Below are 27701 nucleotides of genomic sequence, written 5' to 3'. Positions count from 1 at the left end.
GAAACTAACATTCAGAATTTTTATTATGTCAATGATTTATACCATTACATAAGAATACAATGTTTGAGCTGTTTCTATGTAGATACTCCACAACATAATTTAAAGCAAGATCATGCTAATGAAATGCTGGATTCTGGGGGTAATGTAAATTGGGTATTCATAAATTACAATGCCATAAATGGCTTTGAGATATTGCTTCTGGGAAAATTCTGTGAAGGTGATTGAATGCATCATTATTTTGTTGGGCAAAATAATTAACTTTTAATTTTGATGGTTCTCATTTATTAATATACCTTCTCAGCTACATATTGTTGACTGAGATTTAATAAATCCTTCATTTCATGTGCATCAATCTCAAGTAATCAACAGCATGCCACTCTACTGAATATTTTAATTGGTATCAAATACACTCACCAGTTTTCACATGGATGAACCAAATGATTATCATCAGTACAATACCAATCACAAAAGATGTCAGAGCAATCCCCACAGTAGCTTGTATGGACACACAAGTTGTGCTCATATCAACAACATGTGGGAACACTGCTTCAGCAGAAGTTGGGGAAGGGATAGCTGGAACATATGGTAATGGTATCATTAAACTATTTCCACTTATATACAAGTACTACAGTAAATTTAATCGCTTTGTGGCTTTCCACTGTGTTGACACATATTTGGAACGCAATTGAAGCATTCTCTAGAAGAATGTCTTAGTGGAAATATATTGAGGTCGATATATATATATATATATATATATATATATATATATATATATATATATATATATATATATCGACCTCAATATATTTCCACTAAGACATTCTTCTAGAGAATGCTTATATATATATATATATATATATATATATATATATACAAAGATTCCAAGACTTACCAAGCGGGAAAGCGCCAGTAGACAGGCACAATAAAATAACACACAAACACACACACACAAAATTTCTAGCTTTCGCAACCAACGGTAGCTTCTTCAGGAAAGAGGGAAGGAGAGGGAAAGACGAAAGGATGTGGGTTTTAAGGGAGAGAGTAAGGAGTCATTCCAATCCCGGGAGCGGAAAGACTTACCTTAGGGGGAAAAAAGGATAGGTATATACTTGCGCGCGCCACACACACACACACACACACACACACACACACACACACACACACATCCATACATACATATACAGACACAAGCAGACCCCTAACTGTCAGACTGTTACAATGACTTGTATTTAAATTTAAAATGAATGTATTGTGTGTGTGTGTGTGTGTGTGTGTGTGTGTGTGTGTGTGTGTGTGTGTGTGTGTGTACAATGACTTGTATGTAAATTTAAAATGAATGTGTGTGTGTGAAATAAAATTTTCAACAGCTGTAACCTTCATCGTCATAAGGAGTAAAACTACCAACTGCCATAATTGGCACAGTGTTCAGCTTAAATACTGAAGAGCCAAAGAAACTGGCACACCTACCTAATATAGTGTAGGACCCCTGTGAGCATACAGAAGTGCCGAAACACGACATGGCATGGACTCAACTAATGTCTGAAGCAGTGCTGGAGGAAATTACACCACGAATCCTACAGGGCTGTCCATAAATCCATAAGAGTATGAGACAGTGGATATTTCTTATGAATAGCACATTGCATGGCATCCCAGATATGCTCAATAATATTAATGTCTGGGGAGTTTGGTGGGCAGCAGAAGTGTTTAAATTCAGAAGAGTGTCCCTGGACCCACTCTCTAGCAATTCTGGATGCGTGGGGTGTCACATTGTCCTGCTGGTCTGTCGAAATGCACAATAGACATGAATAGGTGCAAGTGATCAGACAGGATCCTCATGTACATGTTACCTGTCAGAGTCATATGCTGACATATCATGGGTCCTATATCACTCCAACTGCAACTGCCCCACACCATTACCATTACACCAGTTTGAACAGTCCCTTGCTGACATGCAGGGTCTACGGATTCATGAGGTTGTCTCCATACCCGCACATACCAATCAGCTCAATAAAATTTGAAATGAGACTCATCCGACCAGGTAACATGTTTCTAATAGTCCAATGTCGGTGTTGATGGACCCAGGTGGGGTGTAAAGCTTTGTGTCATGCAGTTATCAAGGGTACACGAGTGGACATTTGGTTCCAAAAGCCCATACCAATGATGTTTCCTTGAATGTTCGCATGCTGACACTTGTTGATGGCCTAGCATTGAAACCTGCAGTAATTTGCAGAAGTGTTGCACTTCTGTCACATTGAACATTTCTCTTCAGTCATCCTTGATCCCCTTCTTGCAGGATCTTTTTCTGGCTGCAGCAATGTTTGAGATTTGATGTTTTACTGGATTGTGAAATGGTTGTAAGGGAAAATCACCATTTCATCGGTATATCGGAGATGCTGTGTTCTATCGCTCGTGCACTGACTATAAAACTCACTTATATCTTCATAACCTACCTTTGGAGCAGCAGTAACTGATCTAACAACTGCACCAGACAATTGTTGTCTTATACAGGACTTGCCTGTTTACATATCTCTGTATTCAAATACACATGCCTATACCAGTTTCTTTGACGCTTCAGTTTATAGGTGTTGCCACCAGAGAGGGGTCGAAATGACATGTGCATGCATGGGAAGACACATTAGGCTGCTGCTTCTGACAGCTCTGGCCCACTACAGGGTGGCATATATCAGATGGTGTGTGGGGCTGGTGCCATGTCTGAACCCTTTTCTCCCGCATCCCTGTAAATGCCGAGCATCTATTTAAGCTCAGTGTCCAGGTTGGCCCCGTGCCCCAATCCTACTACATGAACGTTTCTCATTTTGAACAAAATTGTTACCATATAACTTAATATCAGCCTCCTCTTCTATAATGAAACTCAAATATGGAGGTGCAAGGGCCAAGACCATCATATTTCCATATTGTATTTTATGTTTGTTCTTTAGGCAGTGTTCAGCAATGGTCAAAATTTCAAGCTCCCTCTGCTTTATGTGGTGCACATACCCTGCATGCCAAAAGCGCAAATCTTTTGGCCTGTGTAGATGTTGTTGAATTCACAGAGGACACCACACAATGGTCACTCAAAGACATACATAATCTTTGGGCATAACATATATCAGGTTGGGCTGAAACACTTGTCTCGATCCCTGACCCTGGAACACACATCCATTTTAGGTCCTCACAGCCATCTTTTTCATCATAGTAAGGAAGGTATACTGCTGGCTTGGCCCCTTGTGTCAAGTCACATAGCATCCTTAACTGGTGGCACCAGAGAGCACTTGCAATTTCCACTTTATGTAACGTGATAGCCCAAGATTTTTTATACAGGAGTAGTGGATACATGTTTCTGTTGAAGTTTGTAATACATTGCTATTTTTATTACATTGACATATATTTATGATTATGTACCTGTGTGACACATACATTAATCATTGTTTAACACTATTTTAAATAATTTAATATCATTAAGTACAGAAGTTCATCATCAACAATGGAAATTCCTGGCTAGAATCGTACATAAAATAATGGAAAGGCAGGCCCTCACATTCAGCGTACTGATGTGTGGTACACAGAAACATGCAACAGAAAGTAGTGTTAATGCTCACTTTTGGTATCTTGCTCTTTCTCTTGCAAAAGTTTATACAATGTAAGCTTTCATGGTTGGTACTGACATCACTTAAAGCTTCAGGTTTATTAGGCTACAATTGACGTATAAAACTTCTTCATAACATTTCCACTCTATTCCGGGAAACATCTTCAGAGGCAAAACAGCCAATCACAGATGTCGGCTACGAGGTTATCGCTTGTATTATCAATTTTGACATCCAAATTTTGTATACTTTAACACCTTCCTCTTTTCTGTTAAAATTATTATGGTGGTTATACATCTCAATAGCCTCTTTATACACATACGCATGATAATGGATGTTTTCAATGTGGCACTCGTCTCAGAGAATTTTATTTTATGATCACCCTCTTGGTAAAGATGTTTTGCCAAGACTGATTTATCTGTATATCCCAGGTGGCAATTTCTCTTGTGTTCAAAGAGACAGGTGTAAACACATCTTTTTGTGGTACCAATATAAACCAGTCCACAAATACACGGAATTTTATATATACTCAGTGTACCAATCTTAAACATTCTTTTATATTTCTGGTGGGTCTGAAGGTAGTGTCCACACAGTACTTACTCACAACTTCCCTAATGCGATCTGTAAGCGTCCTGATGAACGGAAGGAAAACTTTCCCTTTGGGCAGCCATTGTTCCTCATCAGTCCTTATTCTCTCCCTAGGGTGAAGAGATCTGTCTACCTCCTTGTTAGAATAACCATTCTTCTTGAAGGTCAAATGTAGATGTTCAAGCTCATCTTTCAAGTAATATGGTTCACAAATTTTGCATGCCATATCTAGTAAGCTTTTAATCATGCCTCTGCTTTGTCTGGGGTGATAGTTAGAATCTTTATGCATGACTTTTCTATATATTCTTTGACCCAATGTCCCATCCCCTTGACTGATAACAAATGCATCTAAGAAATTCAGCTGTTCATTATTCTCTGTCTCCAAAATAAATTGTATTTTTGAATTGATGCTGTTGAGATGTACCAGGAAGGCATCCACTTCCTCTGTCTCGTGTGCCCATACTACAAAAGTATCATCGATGTAGCGGTACCACATGGCTAGTCTTTTTCTGGCAGTCTGCAATGCCTATTGTTCAAAGTTACCCATAAACCAATTGGCAACGCCTGCACTAAGAAGATTGCCCATAGCCACCCCCTCAATATGTTCACAAAAAGCATATTGTACTGAAAATAGGTCATGGTGAGACAATGTCTGAATAACTCCACAATATCTGCTGGAAAAATATCAGCTATACATGAGATATCTTCATTCAATGGAATAATGGTAAATAAGGACAGAACATCAATACTAACAAGGATATCAGTCACTGCCTCGCCAGGACCTATTTTCCATATATAATAATGCTTTTTATAAACAGATTAACAGGGTGGCTATGGGCAGTCCACTTAGTCCAGCTGTTGCCAATTTGTTTATGGAGAACTTTAAACAACAGGCATTGAAGACTGACAGAAAAAGACCAGCCAGGTGGTACCACTACATCGATGCTACTTCCATAGTAGGGACACACAATGCAGAGGAATCGGATGCCTTCCTAATACATCTCAACAGTATGAATCCAAAAATACAATTTATTATGGAGATTGAGAATAATGAACAGCTGAATTTCTTGGATGTGTCTATTATCAATCATGGGGATGTGACATTGGGCCATAGAATATATAGAAAAATCATGCATTACCTGCATAAAGATTCCAACCATCACCCCTGGAAAAAAAGGGTAATTAAAACTTTTGTACATAGGGCACACAACATTTGTGCACTGTCTTACTTAAAAGATGTGCTTGAACATCTACAGTTGACAGTCAAGAAGAACGGTTATTTTAACAAGGAGATAGATAGAGCGCTTCGCCCTAGTGAGAGAATCAGGACCAATGAGGAACGACAGCTGCACAAAGGGAAGTTTTTCCTTCTGTTCATCAGTATGATTACAGACCACATTGGGAAAGTGCTGGGCAAGTATGGTCTGGACTCTAACTTCAGACTCACCAAACCTTATTATCCTTCCCGCAGACAAAGGCTCCATTGCAGTGTCATAAACTGTAGTGACTACATGGCAGAGGGCATCTGACAACCTTGCGACACTTCTGCATACAAATCTTATGGCCATGATCCAATGCCAAAGTCCAACATGACCTCCAGCAGCTCTTCAAGGCCTGAAGTCTATCCCCATCTGAATCCATCTCCCTTCTCACACCAGGGCAAGCCCCCCCCCCCCCCCCTCCCCCCACTCCACTAACCCAAATCCACAAATCTTCCTACTGACTGTTCCACTGTAGCTCAGTACATTGCTTATACAGAATGAACCTCTGCCTCTACTGACAAACACCTCTGAACTGTTGTCTGTAGCCTCATGTCCTACATTAAACACCCTGAGAACTTCCTTCACTGCCTTTCCACAGTTCCTGTCCCTTTACAACCAGAAGCCTTGTCCTCATACACCAACATCCCACACTACCTGTCCCGACATCCATCCTAATCTTTTTAGACAACCACATCCTGAACCACAATTATTTCACTTTCAAAGACCAAATGTATAAACAAATCTGTGGTACTGCCATCAGACTCGCAAAGCACTATCCTGTGCCAACTTGTTTATGGGCTATGTGGAGGAATCCTTCCTATCCACACAACACTTAAAAACCCTTGTCCGGTTCAGATTCACTGATGACATTTTCATGATCTGAATTCACAACAAAGACACCCTTCTTACCTCCGTAGCCTCAACGCCTGCCCCCAAAACCCCTTCATCTGGTCCTTCTCAACTCAATGAGCTACTTTCCAAGATATTGATCTCCATCTCTCAGTTTACTCTATAAATATGTCTGTTCATGAGTTTTACTATTTGGGGAGCAAAATAACTGATGATGTTCGAAGTAGGGAGGATATAAAATGTAGACTGGTAATGGCATGAAAAGTGTTTCTGAAGAAGAGAAATTTGCTAACATCAAGCATAGATTTAAATGTCAGGAAGAATTTTCTCAAAGTATTTGTATCGAGTGTAGCAGTGTATGGATGTGAAATGTGGACAATAAATAGTTTAGGCAGGAAGAGAGTAGAAGCTTTCGAAATGTGGTGCTACAGAAGAATTTTGAAGTTTGAAGATTATAAGGGTAGATCATGTAGCTAATGAAGAGGTACTGAACAGAATTTGGTAGAAGAGGAATTTGTGGCACAACTCCTCCTATGTATCATTGTGTCTTGAAATGAGGGCTATCCTATCCACATCACCCAAAGTAGTGTTCTGCCACTCACCCAACCTACAGAATATCCTTGTCCATCACTATTTCAATAGTGCCCCCAATCCTGCACCCCAAGGATCATTCCCTTAAGGTGAACCCATGTACATGAGCTGCGCCATACATAAACTCGCAATCTCCTACACCCCTCCAGTCACAGGAATTTTCTACTCAATAAAATGCAGGGCCATGTATGAAAGCAGCCATGTTATGTATCAGTTACGCTACAATTAGTGCACAGCATTTTATGTGGGCATGACAAATAAACTGTCTACTCACATGAATGGCCAGTACCAAACAGTAGTAAACAACAAACTAGACCATCCAGTTTCGGAACAAGCTGTGCACCACAGAATGACTTCAACAGCTGCTTCACTATGTGAGCCATTTAAATATACCTTTGCAGCACTAGTTTCTTTGAATTACACTGATGGGAATTGCCTCTCCAGCATATCCTGCACTCTTGCAATCCATCTAGCAATAATTCTCTGTTAATTTGTCACCCACTGCCACACCTATCCTGCTCTCTCTCTCTCTCTCTCTCTCTCTCTCTCTCTCTCTCTCTCTCTCTTCTGTTTAGACCACTCCTTTCCCATCCAGTTCATATACTACCCCCCTCCCCCCCACCCCACCCCCCCAGGCAGGCTCCCCCCACTCCCCTCTCCTGCCCCCCTCCTTCCCCTATCTTTGCCATCTCTCTCCCTTTTTCTCACTCCTTTCAGGTTAGGTTAGGTTAGGTTAGGTTAGGTCTTCATCCTTACCTTTGTTCCTTCCTCCTATATATCTTACATGGTCTACCCTCTGAACTCCTTTCATCTTGTTCTGCAGGCATTGAGACATCTGTCGAAACACTGGGTTCACACTATCACGCTACTCCATTCTTGGCTTGTGTGTCCTTCCCTACCTCCTTACCACCTCCAACTGCACATGTAACTGCTCTCAATAACCAATAGTCACTCTCACCGTAGCTGCAAGTTTGTGTTTCAGTGACCGTATTGTGTGTGTGAATGCATGTACTTTTGCTAGAGAAAGAGGAAGAGCTTGAAAGCTAGTGTGAATACTGTTTTCTATTGTGTGTTTCTTTGTACCAACAGTAGTCTGTGTATCTGTAGGTGAGTGGTTGGCTTTCCCTCATTTTATGTAAAAGTTCATCATCTTCTTTCTTATGAAAAATTATGATTCTTTATAAAATGAAATTTTGTGCATGCATGTTCCAATTCAGTCATTTCAATAGCTTAAATCTGTGAAAACAAAAATGCGGTCATGCAATGCAAATTTTTCATAAAATACAGTGTATCTTTTAATGGAAGTTACTAGAAAGTATTGTGAAATACTGTAGTTACATATTCAAAATGTCGATATTTAGCACATTATCAACCTTCGGCGAGACAATTCTCTGTATTAAAGAATAAAACTGAAGCATCAGAAAAACTGCAATTAAAGGGAACTAAAATAATTTATATATTACTGAAATTTCTGTATCTTAAAAAGGAATGTTAAAATTAAACATTTCATAAAATTTATTACAGTAAAGTTTGTATTTAACAAAAATGTGTAATTAAAATTTGTTATTCATTAGGCAGTTTCATGTTCCATGGATTATTATACAATTTATTGTAATAATCTGGTATCCATTATTGTATATTCAAATAACACATCCATATATAAATATGGCTGCCATTGCGACCATTTACAAGTGCCTTAAAGTCATGAATTAGTAGTTCTTATTACCATCTTTTACATGTTACAAAAACAGAAATTCTTCTGTAGTATAGGAGATGTCAAGGAGAAACTTTTCAGTTTGTTTTCAACTTTAACTTTGCTGTTTCTCACACGTTTTATATCACTGGGTAAGTAATTAAAATTTTTGTTGGGAGCATGTGCACCCCTTTTAGTGCTCAAGACAAACCTAATGTGGGATAATTAAGGTCATTTTTTTTCTGCTACTATAATTATCCTCCCCCCATGAACCATGGACCTTGCCGTTGGTGGGGAGGCTTGTGTGCCTCAGCGATAAAGATAGCCATACCGTAGGTGCAACCACAACGGAGGGGTATCTGTTGAGAGGCCAGACAAACGTATGGTTCCTGAAGAGGGGCAGCAGCCTTTTCAGTAGTTGCAAGGGCAACAGTCTGGATGATTGACTGACCTGGCCTTGTAATAATAACCAAAACGGCCTTGCTGTGCTGGTACTGCGAACGGCTGGAAGCAAGGGGAAACTACGGCCGTAATTTTTCCCGAGGGCATGCAGCTTTACTGTATGATTAAATGATGATGTCGTCCTCTTGGGTAAAATATTCTGAAGGTAAAATAGTCCCCCATTCGGATCTCCAGGCGGGGACTACTCAGGAGGATGTCGTTATCAGGAGAAAGAAAACAGGTGTTATACGGATCAGAGCGTGGAATGTCAGATCACTCACGGGCAGGTAGGTTAGAAAAATTAAAAAGGGAAATGAATAGGTTAAAGTTAGATATAGTGGGAATTAGTGAAGTTCAGTGGCAGGAGGAAAAAGACTTCTGGCAGGTGACTACAGGAAACACAAAATCAAATAGCGGTAATGTAGGAGTAGGTTTAATAATGAATAGGAAAATAGGAATGTGGGTAAGCTACTACAAACAGCATAGTGAACGCATTATAGTGGCCAAGATAGATACGAAGCCCACACCTACTACAGTAGTACAAGTTTATACGCCAACTAGCTCTGCAGATGACGAAGAAATTGAAGAAATGTATGATGAAATAAAAGAAATTATTCAAATAGTGAAGGGTGACGAAAATTTAATAGTCATGGGTGACTGGAATTCGGTAGTAGGAAAAGGGAGAGAAGGAAACGTAGTAGGTGAATATGGATTGGGGGAGAGAAATGAAAGAGGAAGCCGCCTGGTAGAATTTTGCACAGAGCACAACTTAATCAAAGCTAACACTTGGTTTAAGAATCATGAAAGAAGGTTGTATACATGGAAGAACCCTGGAGATACTAAAAGGTATCAGATAGATTATATAATCGTAAGACAAAGATTTAGGAACCAGGTTTTAAATTGTAAGACACTTCCAGGGGCAGATGTGGACTCTGACCACAATCTATTGGTTACGACCTGTAGATTAAAACTGAAGAAACTGCAAAAAGGTGGGAATTTATGGAGATGGGATCTGGATAAACTGAAAGAACAAGAGGTTGTACAGAGTTTCAGGGAGAGCATAAGGGAACAATTTACAGTAATGGGGGAAAGAAATCTGGTGAGCAAGATGTATGAGACAGGCGAAATATCCTGACTTCAAGAAGAATATAATAATTCCAATCCCAAAGAAAGCAGGTGTTGACAGATGTGAAAAATTACCGAACTGTCACTTTAATAAGTCACGGCTGCAAAATACTTACGCGAATTCTTTACAGACAAATGGAAAAACTAATAGAAGCCGACCTCGGCGAAGATCAGTTTGGATTCCGTAGAAATATTGGAACACGTGAGGCAATACTGACCCTACGACTTATCTTAGAAGCTAGATTAAGGAAAGGCAAACCTACGTTTCTAGCATTTGTAGATTAGAGAAAGCTTTTGACAATGTTGACTGGAATACTCTCTTTCGAATTCTGAAGGTGGCAGGGGTAAAGTAAAGGTGGCACATCTGCAGTTTCCTTCTTCGCCCGCCTCACACCCAGACAGTTTTCCGTGGTGACAGAGGAAATGTGCAGATGCGCCAAATGCTACAGCACTCATGCCATGGCGGGGCTGTCGAGGCGAATTCTCTATCAACTCTGCAGTAGACAGTCGCCACCTGAAATCACTTTAGTTGTGTACCAATACATTCGAGTCAGCTTTTTTGTGTACAGGATGGAGAAATCTATTTTCAGTCACAAACTGGTTGGTGTATGCCAGTTTCCTATACACTAAATGACCAAGGTGGCCATCTGCCTTCTGCTCAACTAACATATCAAAGCTTATCACCCTTATCACTTTGATGGTTTGGTCACTCAGTGTATAGGGGACTAACCTATACTGGCCACTATCTGAATGCAAACAGTTTTCACCATACTGTGCTGAGAAAAAGCAACCTTGGACACATTGCCACACATAACTACAATGATTCTGATAATTGTTGTCTACAGTCTGAACTGCAGAATTTGACTCTCATGTTCAGGGAAAATAGCTACAGCAAGATAGACACTACTGTCTGGAGCCACCAATGACCAGTGAGGTTAAGCTGGCAGCATTCTTTTCATTCTATGACATGACAACCAGTACAATAGGTTGCATGCTCCAAATAGTGTCTGTCTGCAACCTGTCATCCTTATGCTAAGTAGCAATCTATCTTTCCTTGCAATGCTGATATTCCAATCTGGAGTTTCCATTGTTTGAAAGGTGGATGCTTGACACTTTCAGAGACGTGGGAGTAACAGGTCCCAATGTAGCAGTAGCTCCTCGTACCATCTGACATTACTCATTCCCACAGCACAGCTGCCAAAAGCTGCCAAAAGCTGCCTAGCTCGCATTCCCAGATGTGTATCATTTTGGCCCTCCTCCAGAATGCCCCAGATGTTGCTGTCTCATCTTAAAAGTAGAACACCATTCCAGCCTCAAAAGCCAGTAATTTTACTCCTGATAATGATGATGATGATGGGAGATGGCTGCAAAAAGTTTGAGTATTTTATTCAACATGATACAGCTTGAAAACCATGTATATTTTATTCACATTATTGCTAACTGACCTCATAACAATATATAAAATAAAGGAAAGGCAACCACTAACTTACAGGTAGCAGACTTGTGGCCCAATGAAACATGCAGAGTAAAACACACGTATCCACGCAGACAACCAAATGCACATGCCTGTGGCCATGGTGAAATTTCATGATAAGCTACACAGTGCCATAGGTCAGTTGACAAGTGAAGCTGTGACCTGAGAAGAGGTTACTGACCACGTAGTGAAGTGTGAGTTACCTTTCAAAAGATTTGAAGATGATAAACCGTATGTATCGACTACTGTACATTACCTCCTATACTGTTGCATGCATGTCATATCTTCCTGAGAATTCCAACTGTAAGATGACTGATCAATTGATTTTTTTTATTATTTATACAAACAAATAAAAACTACACAGTCATGGGCACAGAGTCAGCAAAAAGGAAAAACTGAAAACTACCCTCCTCTAGCCAGGAGTTGATAATGACCACAGCGCCACATCAGTTAGATCGCTGGCATTGGTAGCTGTGGGATAGAGATTGTATTCGACACAAAGTGTTCCAAATGGTGCACATATAATCAGTCAGTTAACTTTTCATGTGCTGCCATTCACCAACAATTGCTGCCACCAGAAATGAAGGAGACTAAACATCTCCAATATCTGATGTTGCCTGGCTGAATGAGAAGTTTTGATTAGCCTAGAAATTTTAGAACACCCTCACAACCACTACATAAATGTGTATAAAAGCTGCTCCATGTTGAATTCCAGCCACTCTGTGTCCAGTTTTCATTGCTATCCAATCTATAATGAATGTGTACACTGTAAATTATGTGTTAACTGTGGTTTGCAGTGTTAAATCTTCTTGGTAATAGTTTTATACAGAATCATGGATACATTTTTAAATGGACATAAGTCAGCACTAGATGACAGTGAAGCATAAAAAGTGCACGGAAGAGCATGATTTCGAAAGTGAAACCAAGAAAATATTCACAAGAATACTTAAATTTTCAGTTTACCAGCACTGAAGTAAATGAAGGAGAAAGACCCCTGTACATCATCTGCTCAAAAATTTTGAAAACAGAGAGTGAGAAACCTAATCAACTTAAATGACGCTTGGAAAAGCTTCACAATGAGTACGCTAACAAACCCCAAATAATCATCGAACTGAAATTAAAACCATTTGGAAGGCTTTAATTATTTATTTATTCATTTTTTAAGGAAAAAAGAGCTTTGTCTGTAATGAAAGTGCTTTATTTGCCTCTTACAATTTTTCATATAAAATAGCCAGGTGCAAAAAGTCTCACATCAATGGTAAAAAGCCTGTTTTGCCAGGTGCAATCAAGACTGTAGAAACTATGTTTGGAGATAACTCCACCAAACAACAGTAGTCCATACCTCTACTAAATGGTACTGTTGCCCATATATGATATAGCTGAAGATGTACAGCTTCAGCTTTTCAGGACGGTGCACGACAAACTGTTTTCAATTCAGCTCGATGAATCGATAGATAGCAATAAATCAAACAATGGAAAATCCAGGATGGATTGAAACAATATTATGAGCAGGAAAATTGCTACTCACCATACAGCAGAGATGCTGAGTCGCAGATATGCAAAACAAAAAGAGAATTTTTGTTGTACCTATCTGCAACTCAGCATCTCTGCTATATAGTGAGTAGCAACTTTCCTTCTCATAATATTGTCAATAAAGACGCTTATTGCCTTTGTCAGATTTTGTGATGGTATGTCAGCTGTACAAAACTACTTTTCTGTAGACCAATGGAACTGAAAGCAACAACAATCACATCATTCACTATCTTCAATGATTTTCTAAACTGGGCAAACACAGAATGGGAAAATTGCATCATAACAGGTACCAATGAAGCACATTCAATGTATGGAAGATTCCACAGTATACAAACACTCATGAAGCAAAAATCTCTACAGTGTGTCTGGACCTGTATGGAAACATTGCATGATCAACAAAGAAGCTCTGGCTTCCAAAGAAGTGAGCTCTAGTCTGAATACTTTGCTGAAAGTTGCAGCTGTAGTACATGATATAAATACGAAAGCCCTAAAATCAAGATTTTATTTTTCTGCGCTCTCTACAGACATGGGTGAAATACATTGAGCATTATTATTTTATTGTGATGCAAGATGGTTATCATGTGGGAAATTTTTTCCTTGTCTTTACAAATTATGAAATGAAATCACCGCATTTCTACAAGAGGAAAACTGACCGGAAGCCATGAAGTTTTGAGACAGTTTATTTGTGATGAAACTGAGCTACTTGGTCAACATATTTGAGGAAATAAATACCCTGAATCATCAACTCCAAGTATCAAACACACAAATTTGTAGAAAATTAGAATTGTGGAGCAGAAATTTAAATCAAAAAAATCTGAAAATGTCTGCCATTGAAAACTGTTTTTGTAGCCATTGAAAAATCATTTAAATGTGGTAGGAAAAAAATTAAAACGTATTTTCTTGATGATGAAAAATTGGTAGCAAGTTACAAGTAGGTTATGAATCCATTTTAAACTACTCCCGAAGATATCTCAACTGTGAAAAAAGAAACATTCATAGACTTTATGGGAAGTGACGAAATTGGAAGACAATCAAGTAATAAATCGTATTTGAATTTTGGACACAGATGGGTGATGAGTTTTATGCACTGAAAACACAAACACTTTGTATACAATTACCATTTGAAGATCCTACCTTCGCAAAACTGTATTTTATGCATGAGCTGCTTTGAAGACAAAATATAGATCTCAATTAACATAAAAAACAAACTCAAGACTATTTCTAATATTAAAACCTCCTCTGCAAATTGTTGTTCTGCAAGGCAGACTCAAGTGAGTCACCACTAATTACTAAAGTTGTTTTTTAATTTAGTTCTGAAAAGTTGATTATTAAATGATTTGTGCAGTACTGATGAAGTTTTATGTATAAGTGCATTACATCAGAGTAAACATAAATTGTAGTATTTCATTGTGTCAAAAAGTATTTTGCTTTGCTTTCCTTTCAGAAAATTAATCAACATTTTAATTCTTTTTTCCAACAAGCCTGTGTTCCACTCTAGTGTTATTGCAGCCCCTATGGAGGCATGTCCCACAGGTTGAGGCTGGCTGCTTCACATGTATGTATATATGTATGTATGTATGTATAGACTATTTTGAAGCAAATAATGTTGGGATATGAAATAACATGTCTAAGTTTTCCTCTGCTACTCTTTCTAACAATAATTGAACTTAGAAGTATGGGCCATGTTTGACTTCAGTTAAGTATAAGGAAATGGGTATATTGCCCACCATAAAGACGACACATTGAATTGTAGTAGACACACACAATGTGACTTCAGTTAAGTATAAGGAAATGGGTATATTGCCCACCATAAAGATGACACATTGAATTGTGGTAGACACGCAAAATGAAGAGACTGTTACACATTTGGGTTTTGGCCAAAGTCTTCTTCAGAATAGAAAACACACACACACAAACACACACACACACACACACACACATATGATTGCCACCTACTGCAGATCAGACTGGAATGCAACTGTCATGTAGAACGGAAGCATCAAAGTATCAGTCTGGAGGGGACAAGACAGGTATAGCAGAGTGCAGCTGGGGGGAAAGAAGAACACTATCTGTGAAACAGTGCAGGGACTAGACTGCCAACAGGCATAGCAGCAGGCTATTGTAGGAAAGGGAGGAGCAGGGTGAGGGGGGGGGGGGAGGGGGGGAGGGGCGTAAAAGGACAGAGGAAGTGGAAACTGTTGGGTGGAGGGTGTGAGGACAGTAAGTTACAAATGTTGAGACTGGAGTAATTTCGGGACTGGATCATGTGTTGTGAGGACATCTGTACAGTTCAGAAAAGCTGGTGGTGGAGGGGACGATCCGGGTGTCCCAGGTAGTGAAGCAGCCATTGAAATCACGCTAGTCATGTTCAGCTGCATGTTGTGCCACAGAGTGGTCTACTTTGCCCTCAGCCACCGTTTGGCAGTGGCCATTCATCCTGGTGGACAGTTGGTTGGCAGTAATACAAATATAAAAAGCTATGCAGTGATTGCAGCAGAGTTGGTAAATGACATGGCTGCTTTGACAGGTAGCCTGGGCTCTGACGGGACGAGAATAGGAAGTGCTGGGTGGGTGGCCTGGACAGGTCTTGCACTAGGTCTCTGAAAAGGCTATGATCCCTGTAGCAAACAGTTCAGACTGGGAGTGGCGTAGCAATGAACTAGGATGTTGTGGAGGTTGGGTGAGTGGCAGAACACCACTTTAGGAGGGGTGGGAAGGATTACAGTTAGGAATCCATTATTTCAGGATATGATGATACGTTATCAAAGCTCCAAAGGAGACCTGTTCCAGACCGGGTAGGTATTAGGTGACAAAGAGGGCACTCCTTTGCAGCAGCTTCCTGGGCACATTTGGAGGATTTGGGTTGTCTGGGGAAAGGGCACGGGAAATCTTTTTGCGAACTAGGTCTGGGGAATAGTGCCTGTCTCTGAAGTCCTTGGTAAGACCTTCAGCATACTGGGTGGGGGAGTTCCTGTCCCTGCAAATATACTGTCCCTGAAAGGGCTGACAGCTGTCAAAATGCACATACTTAATGGTAGTTGGTGGGTTTAATGTGGGCAGAGGTGTAGATGGAGCCATCAGAGAGGAGGATGTCAATGTCCAGGAAGGTGGCCTGCTGGGTTGAGGAGGACCAGCTGAAGCACATGGGACAGAAGGTGGTGAGGTTGTGAAGGAATGAAGGAGGAGGACTAAGTGAAGTGGACGGGAGAGAAGATGTTGAAGTCTCTTGGACCTTAGTGCAGATCTAGAAGATATCATCAATGAACCTGAACCAAGTTAGGAGTTTAGGATTTTGGGAGGCTAGGAAGGTATCATCTAGATTGCCCAAAAACAGGTTGGCATAGAAGGCTGCACTGCAAGTGCCCATGGCTGCACTGCGGATCCGTTTATACACCTTCCCTTCAAAGGAGAAGTAGATGTTTGTTAGGATATACTTGGCAAGTTAGTAGTGCTCTCTGCATTCCGTGCTGAGCACTGTTTTGTTATGGATGTGCTGCTCACCAAATGCCGCTATCTGTGCTGAGACATGGCATTCCGGATGCTATGAAATACTTATCACTTCATTTTAAGAGAACCACTCACTGAAAAAAAATTGATTTTAGCACACATTACAGTCTGATATCTTTGCTCGATAAATGACTGAATTTCTTTTCATTATTCATCACAGTTGATGCATCAACAGTGCACAAAAATTTAAAGAGCCTGAAACCAGTATACAGAATGATGACAATTAAAAAAAAAAAACTGTTTTCAGCTAAAATTTCTGTTCCCCACTCTGCTTCATTTATTATACCAGGTGATCAAAAAGCCAGTATAAATTTAAAAACTGAATAAATCATGGAAAATGTAGATAGAGAGGTACAAATTGACACACATGCTTGGAATGGCATGAGGTTTTATTAGAACCAAAAAAATACAAAAGTTCAAAAAATGTCCGACAGATGGCACTTCATCTGATCAGAATAACAATAATTAGCATAACAAAGTAAGACAAAGCAAAGATGATGTTCTTTACAGGAAATGCTCAATATGTCCACCATCATTCCTCAACAATAGCTGTAGTCAAGGAATAATATTGTGAACAGCACTGTTGAGCATGTCCGGAGTTATGTTGAGGCATCGATGTCGGATGTTGTCTTTCAGCATCCCTAGAGATGTCGGTCGATCACAATACACTTGTGACTACTTCAGGCAATAATTGCACGGACTGAGGTCTGTGGACCTGGGAGACCAAGCATGACGAAAGTGGCGGCTGAGCACACGATCATCACCAAACAACGCGCGCAAGAGATCTTTCACGCGTCTAGCAATACCTTGTGCCCCCCCCCCCCCCCCCAAATTTTACCTCTCTATCTACATTATTCTATGGTTTATTAAGTTTTCGAATTTATACTGACTTTTTGATCACCTGGTACTTGTCACCTGTGCCCTTTTCATTTGTGCTAGTGAAGAGCTTCACTTTCATATTACACAACTACAAACATGTCTTACACCGCCATTTTAGTTACAGATCATTATCTAATAATGCTACTAAAAAGGTTTTACTAGCAAGAGGTAGATGACAAAAATAGTTGGCAGAAATGCTAGCCTTAGATAAAAAGGAATCATTCGGTCATTGATCAACAGGGAACCAAGGGTTGGAAGAAATGAGACTACTCAGGAGCTACATTTGAAAAGAATATCCAATACCAAAGAAAATAGACGATTATGGGATTTGAGGAAACGAACAATGTAATATAAATAGCAAATGAGAACTGAAAACATAAATAGATGGAAGGTGGTCAATATATCTGAGATTTGAATAGAGAGACTGAAAATGGAAGAAAGGGCGAGGCAAATCTGAGAAGTAACTGAAAAATTAAAAGATGGAGCAAATAGTGGAAAGATGGCAGTGAAGATAGGGCAAATAGTGGAGAGGCAGCAGTGACATTTGAAAAAGACAAGAGAAGCTATGAAAATAACAAATACTCATTTCGCAATAGGCATCTACAAGATATGTGATAATCTATGTGCAATGTTGCCATACCTGCAATACTCTTTACATGTGTCAGAAAATTGGGTACAAACTTCAGTGGCCCACGGGTAACTATCTGCTGAGCTGTCGACACTGTCGTCTGATTCACAAGTGGCTGGGACCTTGGCTTTGAGCAATGCTGTGTTCTGTTGACACACTGAAATGACATGTCAATACGATGAGTTGTATAATTTACCTGAAAGTTGTTTCCAATAAAGGGAAGATACACTTTAATTATTAATGTATACCTATTATTCTGAGCATCTGCATAACAACAACAGTAGTCCACTATACTACAAAGCTTATGCAAAATTTCAAGTGAAAGCATTTACTATGTTAATGAAGAACATTTTGACCAAGTATTCCTCAATCATTGTCAAATGGTAACTGACTTCTGTACGGTTGCTGGCCTCATCCCTGTACATCCACTGTGCCAGCTGTGACATCACTGGTCCTCAGCCCAATGCCATTTTATTCAATGTTCTCATCCTGCATCTGTAATGTCTACTTTAAACCCATGATCATCAAGTTTCATTACATACTCAACTGCAAATGACTGTCATTATTCGGAAAATATAGTGTAACTGGATAGATAAAAAAATCTACTCACAAAGGGGCAGCTGGAGAAAAAATGTACAAAGGTATTGGAATTTGCAAACTTTGGGAGCCATTGGCTCCTTCTTCTGGTGGAAGGATTGAAGGTAAATGAAGAGCGGTAAAGGAAAATGACTGACAAGTGGAGAAAGTTTGGAAAAGTTATCCAGAACCCTCAGTCAGGGGGGACATAACTGGAGGGGATGAGAAGGAAAGTCTGATTGTTGGGGCTGTACCAGACGAGATTTGAAAACCTGAGTGCTTAAAGGTGGAACACATGGTAATATTCAAGGCAGAGATTAGTGAGAAAATATTGTTGTAATGCCAGTTCCTGCCTGCAAAGTTCTGAGGGAAGGGAGAGCTGGTGCTACACTATGTTCTTTGTTCTCACCACACACCTGGCCTTAATTTATGTTAATGTCTTCGGTTTCAGAATTTCTTCTCAGTAACTATTCCTTTCTTCACCCCCTTTTGGTTTTGTATATCTTTTATTTTTTGACACATTTATTCCCCCCCTCCCCCCCAACCTCTACCACGTACAATGCACTTAGCTTTCCACTCTTATTAACTCATTTTGTTAGTAATCTCTGTCTTGTCTAGCACCCTACCTTCCATCTTTCAGCTCTTGGGTTTTCAAATCTCATCTGGTGCATTCCCCAACAATCCCCTTCTCATTGTATCCAGTAAGTCTCACCTGAACTGGGGTTCTGGGCAACTTTTCTTCATTTCCTAAATCTCACCAGTCCTTTTCCTTCACCCCTCTTCTTTCCCTTCAACCCACCCACCAGAAGAAGAAGCCACTGGCCCTGAAATCATGCAAATTTCAATATCTTTATATGTGTTTTCTTCTGCTGCCACTTGGTGAGTATATGTTTTTATCCATCCAATTATATTATACTTAAAAAATTGGTTATTTTCATTTATGCCTTAGTTCAGTACATCTTTAGATTTTTTGATCTCTATAGCTTCTTTTTTAACACTATCCCAAAAACATTTAGACATCTTGACGATCATCAAATGTAATTTTTTGCCCATTTTCTGAAGCACATTCAGCTTTTACTGATTTCTCTGAACAGCACAGTTGCAGACTCCTCTCACGTTCAGCCTGGTGTCGTTTTATCTTGCGCACAGTCTGCTTGATGTAACACTGGGCACACTCACACTGTATTTTGTAAATGACAGGAACTCTGAGGTCTATAATATCTTTCACAGGCCACATGACTTTGCATAATTTGTCTGTAGGCCTAAAGACTCACTTGATGTTCTGTCTATTCTGAAACCTTTAATATTCCCTGTTGCTTAACCACTGAATGGCAAAAAATACTAGTTTTTTACTTCTCTGTGTGCCAATGTTTCACTTGCAGATACATCGTGAAATTGCTTGATATATTTGTCAGTTATTGTCAAAATTCCCACAGAAGACTCGTAGATTGTTCACTTCCTGTGGCTTATTTCTGGAATCAGAGGCAGTTTCTGCTTCATGAATCAAGCTCCTTAGAACAGTCCACAGCTGGATCTTATGGTGGGGGTATTGGTTAAGAGCTCTTAGATATTGAATCACGTAACTGGGTTTCTTGTACACACTTTGACTGAGGCTGAGACACCCATTGGGTTTTTGGCAGATGAGAACATCAAAGAAGGAAAATGAAACACCCCCGTTTTGTCCTTTACTGGGTTTTGTGTGATTACCAAAGATGCCAAACAATTAATTATTATAATTATATGACCGTGTACTTAATGGATGAAAGGTTATTGGTTTTTGTGCTGTGGTTTCATGGGTATTTCAACTGAGTGCACCTGTTCAAAGAAAGAATAGTTAATGATTGAAAGTTTGTCTATTATTAAAGACCATAAGGGTTGCGATGTACAAACTGATATGTATTTTCTACTAATACACAAATTCTGAGGCAGTTGCTACCTTCGCCTTACACATCTAATTATGGTTATATCTTTTATTGGTTGCTGAATTTAAGTACTTCGTCACACGCAATGATGATAGTTAACATTCACAACAATCCTCACTGCAATCCATGGTTGTTGCTGGCCAATGAAGTTGATGCAAAACATGTAATTCGGCACTGATCACTTTTGGTTTCATATCACTCGCGAATCGGTATCGATGAGGGTCAACCCCACGACGATCAGGGGCACATGCTCATTTGTCATACTCCAGTGAATTTACCGTTTACAAGTCACTCGACCACCATTCTTGCCCGTCTCTCCAGTGCAACTGCTCACTTGACACTAGTCTCACTGCCTCCTGTGTTATGTTTATTAAACTTATGGAAAAATACTATGAACTTATGCACCACCCCAATAAGATACAACACTTGCCTTAAGTGCACCTTTTCTATATTTATGGAGCAGCTGTAAAATGGCTGGATAAATGTCACTTATACAAATATGTAACACTTAACTCTAATCAACATCACAACTTATATATCTCACTGCTGATGAGTGAACAAATTTGCCCAATGCTTATTGATATGTTGTGGAATAACTATTAACTGAAACTTATATTCTGACAACTAACTACACTTTCATACTAAGTAGTGTTTCTCATACTTCAATGTTTGTAATATCTGTACCTATATAATCTTGTCAGCTCTTAACTTTGGCAAACTCTAATAGTGTTTTCCATTATTCATTTTCCTCACTGGTAACACAAAAACTCTCTCCATAAGTACTCTATCATCTCTTTAGAGTACCTGTGTGCAATCAACATGTCTCTCTTTGAATAAAAACTATTTCTCAGTAGTGACTGATAGTTTATGGAATGGACACTAAACTTTAATTAACATCTCTAAGAAATAAAGTTACACAATTGATATTTTGTTTATTTTCTGGTACATTTCTGTACACAATGAAATCCCTGTGCCACAGCAGTACGGCAAGCTGCCAGAGGAGACACGAAAAGACAAAATGCCACAGCCCGTCTCCACTTTATCGACGGGCTGCGGGCAACGCTTTACTCCAATTCTCCTGTCAGCATACTACAGTACTGTGGCACAGGGATTTCAATGCTTACCAGGGATGCAGACATGTACCTGGAAACAAACAAAAAATCAGTCATATAACTTTATTTCTTAGAGATGTTAATCAAGACATATGACTACACTTCACTTCATGCTACCCACCCCACTTGTGAAATAAAGACTATCTGTCACCAAACAGTCCATACAATTAGCTGTTTCCCATGACTATGATTAGTGAAGGTTTTTCTCCAGCATGCAATGTACATCTTATCACTGGCTTCAAACATAAATTCTACAGTCAATAGTCTTTTTGCCAATATAATTTAAAACACTATTGCAATTTAGTCCAACTTGCCTGTTCCTTCATTTTTGTTATTTATTCAACAGCTGCTTTTCATTGCTTGCTATTATTTTTAAAATGATACATTGTTATTCAAATGAAAGAAAGAAATTATCTTGGTTATGGAGAAATCAGAAATGACTTAGCAGATCTATAACAGCTAAATAACACAGCTCTTTCATCAATGTAACATCAAATAATGCATAAATAGTTTAGTAACACATGAAAAAAGCATTTGATCATTATTAACACTCTGAAATTGATTTATTTCTCTAAGTTGATAGTAAACAATGTACAGTTCAACTATGCATATTACAAAATATGCTCATACACTCACCAATGCCAAGTTTCCTTTGGTAAGGGACTCCAAATAGGTGCACATACCAATACGACAGTGCATATACACAACACCCACTTCTACATATTCAGGGCTTGTTTTAAAACTGAAGCTTCCATGCTGCTGCAGTAAGCTGACTGATGAGTCAACAGGGCATGCATTACGAAGAAGAAACTTCTGTATTTTGCTTTTCGGATCGGAAGAATTTGTCAGCCAACAGTTCTCAGTAACCAGCTGAACTTTGGTCCCACCTGGAAAATAGAGACTGTAGACTGCTTCCAACTTCATTGAAACGTAACAACAAACAAAGGTTTTACACACACACACACACACACACACACACACACACACACACACACACACACACACACACACACACACAGAGAGAGAGAGAGAGAGAGAGAGAGAGAGAGAGAGAGAGAGAGAGAGAGAGAGTGGGAGGGAGGGAGGGAGGGAGGGAGGGGGGGGGGGTGTACCACTTTGGAGAAAGTGATGTTATTCCCTCTGTCTATCTAAATGACGAAGGACAGTTGTGACCTTGAACAAGGATTTTGTTATTTTAGTAAGTAAGTGTTCATTCTGGTTGTTTCTTTTGCACATATCATGAGCAAAAGTCAATGCATTGTATCTGCAAGGTAAGGGTGATGGGCACATGTATTCCTGTGCATGGAGACACCTGATGGTCAGGGCAGTTGTTCAGTGGAAACGCTATCCCATCTTGGAGATATGCTGTAAAATACTAAACCTCATTGGGCAAGACAATTGTCATGTTGTCATTTATCAAGTGAAACTCACACAATACATACAGAGCTAAATGAGAAAGGCTAATTTGTATTGTGAGATTTGTTAAAGTCATATACTGTAGTAAAATCTAACATGTGATGTATATAACGGAGATGAAATACACACACAATAAAGAAGTAGCATGTGAATTTATTTTTTAGTGACTAGTGTTTGAGATTTCCAGCTGGCTTAGAGTTGGGATCTTTGACAACAGAATCTGCTGCCTCAAGATAGAGCGACACAGTCCAGTCAAACAGTTAATACAGATAAGTAATTGCGACCACTAAAACTTGCACACAGTCCACCTCCAAATGACACCTGAACAGTGATGTTCAGAACATGAAAACACACACACACACACACACACACACACACACACACACACACAGAGAGAGAGAGAGAGAGAGAGAGAGAGAGAGAGAGAGAGAGAGAAATCGGGGAGGGGGGGGGGGGGGGCAGATATCAAAGCCCTGAATTATCAATAAATATCTGGGAAAAATTTTGGCAGTTGCCTCTAGGTAAAAAGTATACTTGGAAACTGAAACTTTCATGAATGACAGGTCCTGACAGGTGTGAACACTACCAAACTATCAGTTTAATAAGTAATGGTTGCAGAAGAAAGACATATATTACTTTTATAAGAATGGCAAAACTGGTAGAAGGCGGACTCAGGGAAAATCAGTTTCTAAAAATGTGCAGGGCAATACTGACACTACAACTTACCTTAGAAGATAGATTAAAAAAGACCAAACTTACATTTGTAGGATTTGTAGACTTAGAGAAAACTTTTGACTATGTTGACTGGAATACTATCTTTGAAATGATGAAGGTATCTGGGGTAAAATACAGGGAGCAAAAGGTTATTTTATAACTTGTACAGAAACTAGATGGCAGTTATACGAGTTGAGGGACATGAAAGAGAGGCAATGGTTGAGAAGGGAGTGAGACATGGTTGTGTACAGGAAACCAAAGAAGAATTTGGAGAAGGAACTGAAAATCCTGGAAAAACAAATAAAAACTTCGAGGTCTGCCGATGACTTATCATTCAATCAGAGGTACCAAGGACTTGGAAGGGCAATTGAATGGAATGGACAGTGTCTTGAAAGGAGCATAAGAGATGAACACCAACAAAATCCAAACAAGGGTAATATTACGCAATTTAATTAAATCAGGAGGTGCTGAGTGAATTTAATTAGGAAATGTGGCACTAACAGTAGCAGATGTGTTTTGTTATTTGAATAGTAAAATAACTTATGGTGGCCGAAATAGAGAGAATGTAAAATGAGACCGGGGATGGCTAGAAAATTGTTTCTGAAGAGGAGAAATTTGTTAACATCAAACATAAATTTAAGTGCTAGGCAGTCTTTTCTGGAGATATTTGTCCAGAGTGTAGCCTTGTACAAGAGTGAAACATGGACAATATGCAGTTTGGTAAATAAAATGGAAGCTATTACAATGTGATGCTATAGAAGAATGCCGAAGATTAGATGGGTAGACCATTTATTTCTTTTTGGTTTTCTTTACTTTTTTCTCTATTTACAGCCTGAATAAAGATGGGAATGGGCTATTGCCCTGCTTCACTCCTCTATTATTACTTTCTTTTCGTGTGCTTTGGCTCTTATAACTGAGACTTGGGTTCTTTACAAGTTGTAGATAACCTTTTGCTACCTGTCTTTTATCCTTTGTCACTTTTCAATTTCAAGGCGTGTATTCCAGTCAAGATTGTCAATTTTTTTTAATATCTTACAAATAATACCAGTGTTTGCAGCGACAAATTAGTTCAGTAACAATTAGATCTGACAGTACCTGTATTCCTTTGTACTGTTATTATTACATTCTTCTTAAAGCCTTGAGAGTTTAGTTTTGGCTGGTTCTCCAAAGGATCTCAATAATTCTGATGGGATGACATTTATTCTAGGTGCTTTGTTTCACCTTAGGTCTTGCAGTGCTCTGACATATTCTTCTCACAGCATCACCTTCTCATCTCATCTTCCTTTTGCCTTTCTGCTTTACTGACTTAGGGTTTCTTTGCCTTATGCTGTCCTCCTATATCTAGCTCCACCTTTCAGATTTTTCTTAATAATGGCTTACCACCTGAGCTCTTCATGTTCATGCAGCAAGTTCTCTAATTTCCAAAGTTTTCTTTAATTCTAATTTTCCTACATACAGCATCTATTTTTCTTATAGTCATACATGCTTCTGCAACTTTGCATTTATCCTTTAGCTATTCCAACTTTGTTACTTGGTACTTACTGTCAATTTCATTTTTTGTCATCTAATTCCATTCTGCCCCTTTCATTTCCTGCATTTTTATATTTTCTCTGTTCATTAACGAAAATTAATATCTAAAAAAAAATATTTTTTGACAATATAAAAATAAATTTATACTTACGAATTTCATGACCAACTGAACTCAAAACTGGTAATTTTACAGCAACAAAAACAGCCTACTTCAACATTAACAACTGTTTTTGCCTATTCTAGTTTTAAAATCCTAAAAGATACCTATTTCTTTAATGTAACACTTTTTTTTGTATTTTCAAATTATCAGAATTGCTTACAAGAATTGAAGGTGGGAGGACCAAAGGCAATATTTAAAGGAAAAAGTAAAATAATGATAATAATGATAATAATAATAATAATAATAATAATAATAATAATTTGTAGCTCACAGAATCCTGCCCAACTGTCTATTTCCACAATTATAGATAATTGTAGGCATTGAACTGACATCGGATTTGAGGGGGGGGGGGGATACATACACAAGGAGAGACTGAAAAGCTCCTGAGCCACTAAAGGAAAAATCCTCATTCTCCCCTTGGTTATACATGGAGGCAATTGTCAAATTTTTGTTATACACCCACCAAATTAAACCAGTACAAAGTGTACCAATGGACATATAATATAAAGTGCAATGTGTTCATTGTTCAAAATCTATTCTAATTTCAGCATACGAATAGTTCAATGGAAGAAAATGCCAAAAGCAGCTAGTTCAAAGTCTAGTCATATAAGACTGTGACTGCTAGATTTTCTGCAAGATATGACAGATGGAAAAATTATATTGTGCCAAGTATGTAACCAAGAGGTCAGTGGTTATGTTTTTGTGCTACTTAGTTTTTAGTGCCGTTTTGGAGCTGCAAATTTCCTCATACCTCTGTTGACACCAGAGTGTTTTTGAAGCAAGATATTTTGTAAATGCTGTTTAAAATTACACTAAGAGGCAACTGTTCACTTTTATTGTAATTTTTTAAGTTGCTGAGATCAATTTTCATATAAAGAGAAAGCAAGCAATGTGAAAATATACCTACAGGACAAAGAATAAATGTTTTTAAAATGATACACCAAGTTCTGATTTTTTTATAGTTTTGAGTTGTAACAGATATCTATTCAGCGATAGGATAGTTGGAAAACTAAAATTGCCAAATTGTATTTTTTATTTTTTATTTTTTTGGTAAAATTATGTATCACTATCCCTTAACAGCACCAAATACTTTTTATACACACTTCTATGTAGCATCTTGTTTCAAGTGATAAAAAGTCCCACTTAACTCAGCATGCAGAAGGAGCATTATACAAGGGAAATGTAGAACATTACATAAGGGAAATGTAGAATGGATATCAAAATTGAAGCAAATGCTTTTAACAAAGGCATCTGAGGAATCCACCAAAAAGAACCAATTGCTATTGTGGCAGCAAACTCTCATTTCGAAAACTAGAAAATTCTATTTTCAAAGGTTTTCTTGAGAACTACTGCCATCAGTCTGTTCCTACTGAGTCAAAATTGCATAACACATCACACAGAATCCAATAAGATATTGGTGAGTCTTGCATATGGATTTCTATTGATGAAACTAGTTACAGTCTTGGCCCACACATTCCAAATTTGATTGTTGGTAAGTTGGATCCAGATATGCTCTCCAGAGCTAATTTGATTTGTTCAAAACAACTCCCACAGACTAACCAGCAAACAACTGCAAATTTTGTCTACAATGGGTTGAAGCTGCTGTATCCAAATGGTGTGGACAAAAATGAGGTGCTTCTGGCATTCACAGGTGCTGCTGCATATATGGTGCAGCATTCCCATTGCTTCAAGCTTTCTACCTTTTAATACTGCATGTAGCTTGTGTAGCACATGGGATCAACCATATAGCAGAGCAAGTAATACTTGAATTCCCTGACAGAAATAAATTACTCTCCACAATAAAAAAAGGTTCTGTCAATGTGCCATCAAAGATATAGGCATTCAAAGAACAACTTCAAGGTGTCCCCTTGCCACCTGAATGTGCTGTTACCCCCTGGGGCACATGGTTAGCAGCGGTGGAATGCTATAGTAAGCATCTCACAGCAGTCCAGAAGGTAATTTAAAATCTACTAGAGGTTGCTGCCACTGTAACTTCAGCAAAACAATTACTCAGTCCAATTGGACTTGACTTATATTAGAGCCACCTAAACGTTTACAACAAGAATTATTTGTGAATTAGAAGGCTAAGTGAGACCTAGCTATGAAAACACATCTTT

At 38.9% G+C, this 27701-nt stretch overlaps 1 protein-coding gene across 3 annotated transcripts in view; it reads right to left on the bottom strand.

The window, feature by feature from the left end:
• Positions 1 to 27701, bottom strand: part of LOC126278245 (uncharacterized) — a 230757-nt gene that overhangs the window by 29137 nt on the left and 173919 nt on the right. For all 3 annotated transcript variants that reach the window (XM_049978230.1, XM_049978232.1, XM_049978231.1), the window contains exons 14-16: positions 22401 to 22651; positions 18167 to 18311; positions 415 to 573 (exon numbers count right to left, since the gene is read on the bottom strand). In XM_049978230.1, the coding sequence (XP_049834187.1) occupies positions 415 to 573; positions 18167 to 18311; positions 22401 to 22651 (555 nt within the window). The remainder of the gene's footprint in view (positions 1 to 414; positions 574 to 18166; positions 18312 to 22400; positions 22652 to 27701) is intronic.

This window comes from Schistocerca gregaria, chromosome 6 (assembly GCF_023897955.1).
Source record: "Schistocerca gregaria isolate iqSchGreg1 chromosome 6, iqSchGreg1.2, whole genome shotgun sequence".
In the NCBI taxonomy this organism is placed as follows: Eukaryota; Metazoa; Arthropoda; class Insecta; order Orthoptera; family Acrididae; genus Schistocerca; species Schistocerca gregaria.
The sequence above is the reverse complement of the archived record's forward strand: the minus strand, read 5'-3'. Positions and strand labels throughout refer to the sequence as shown.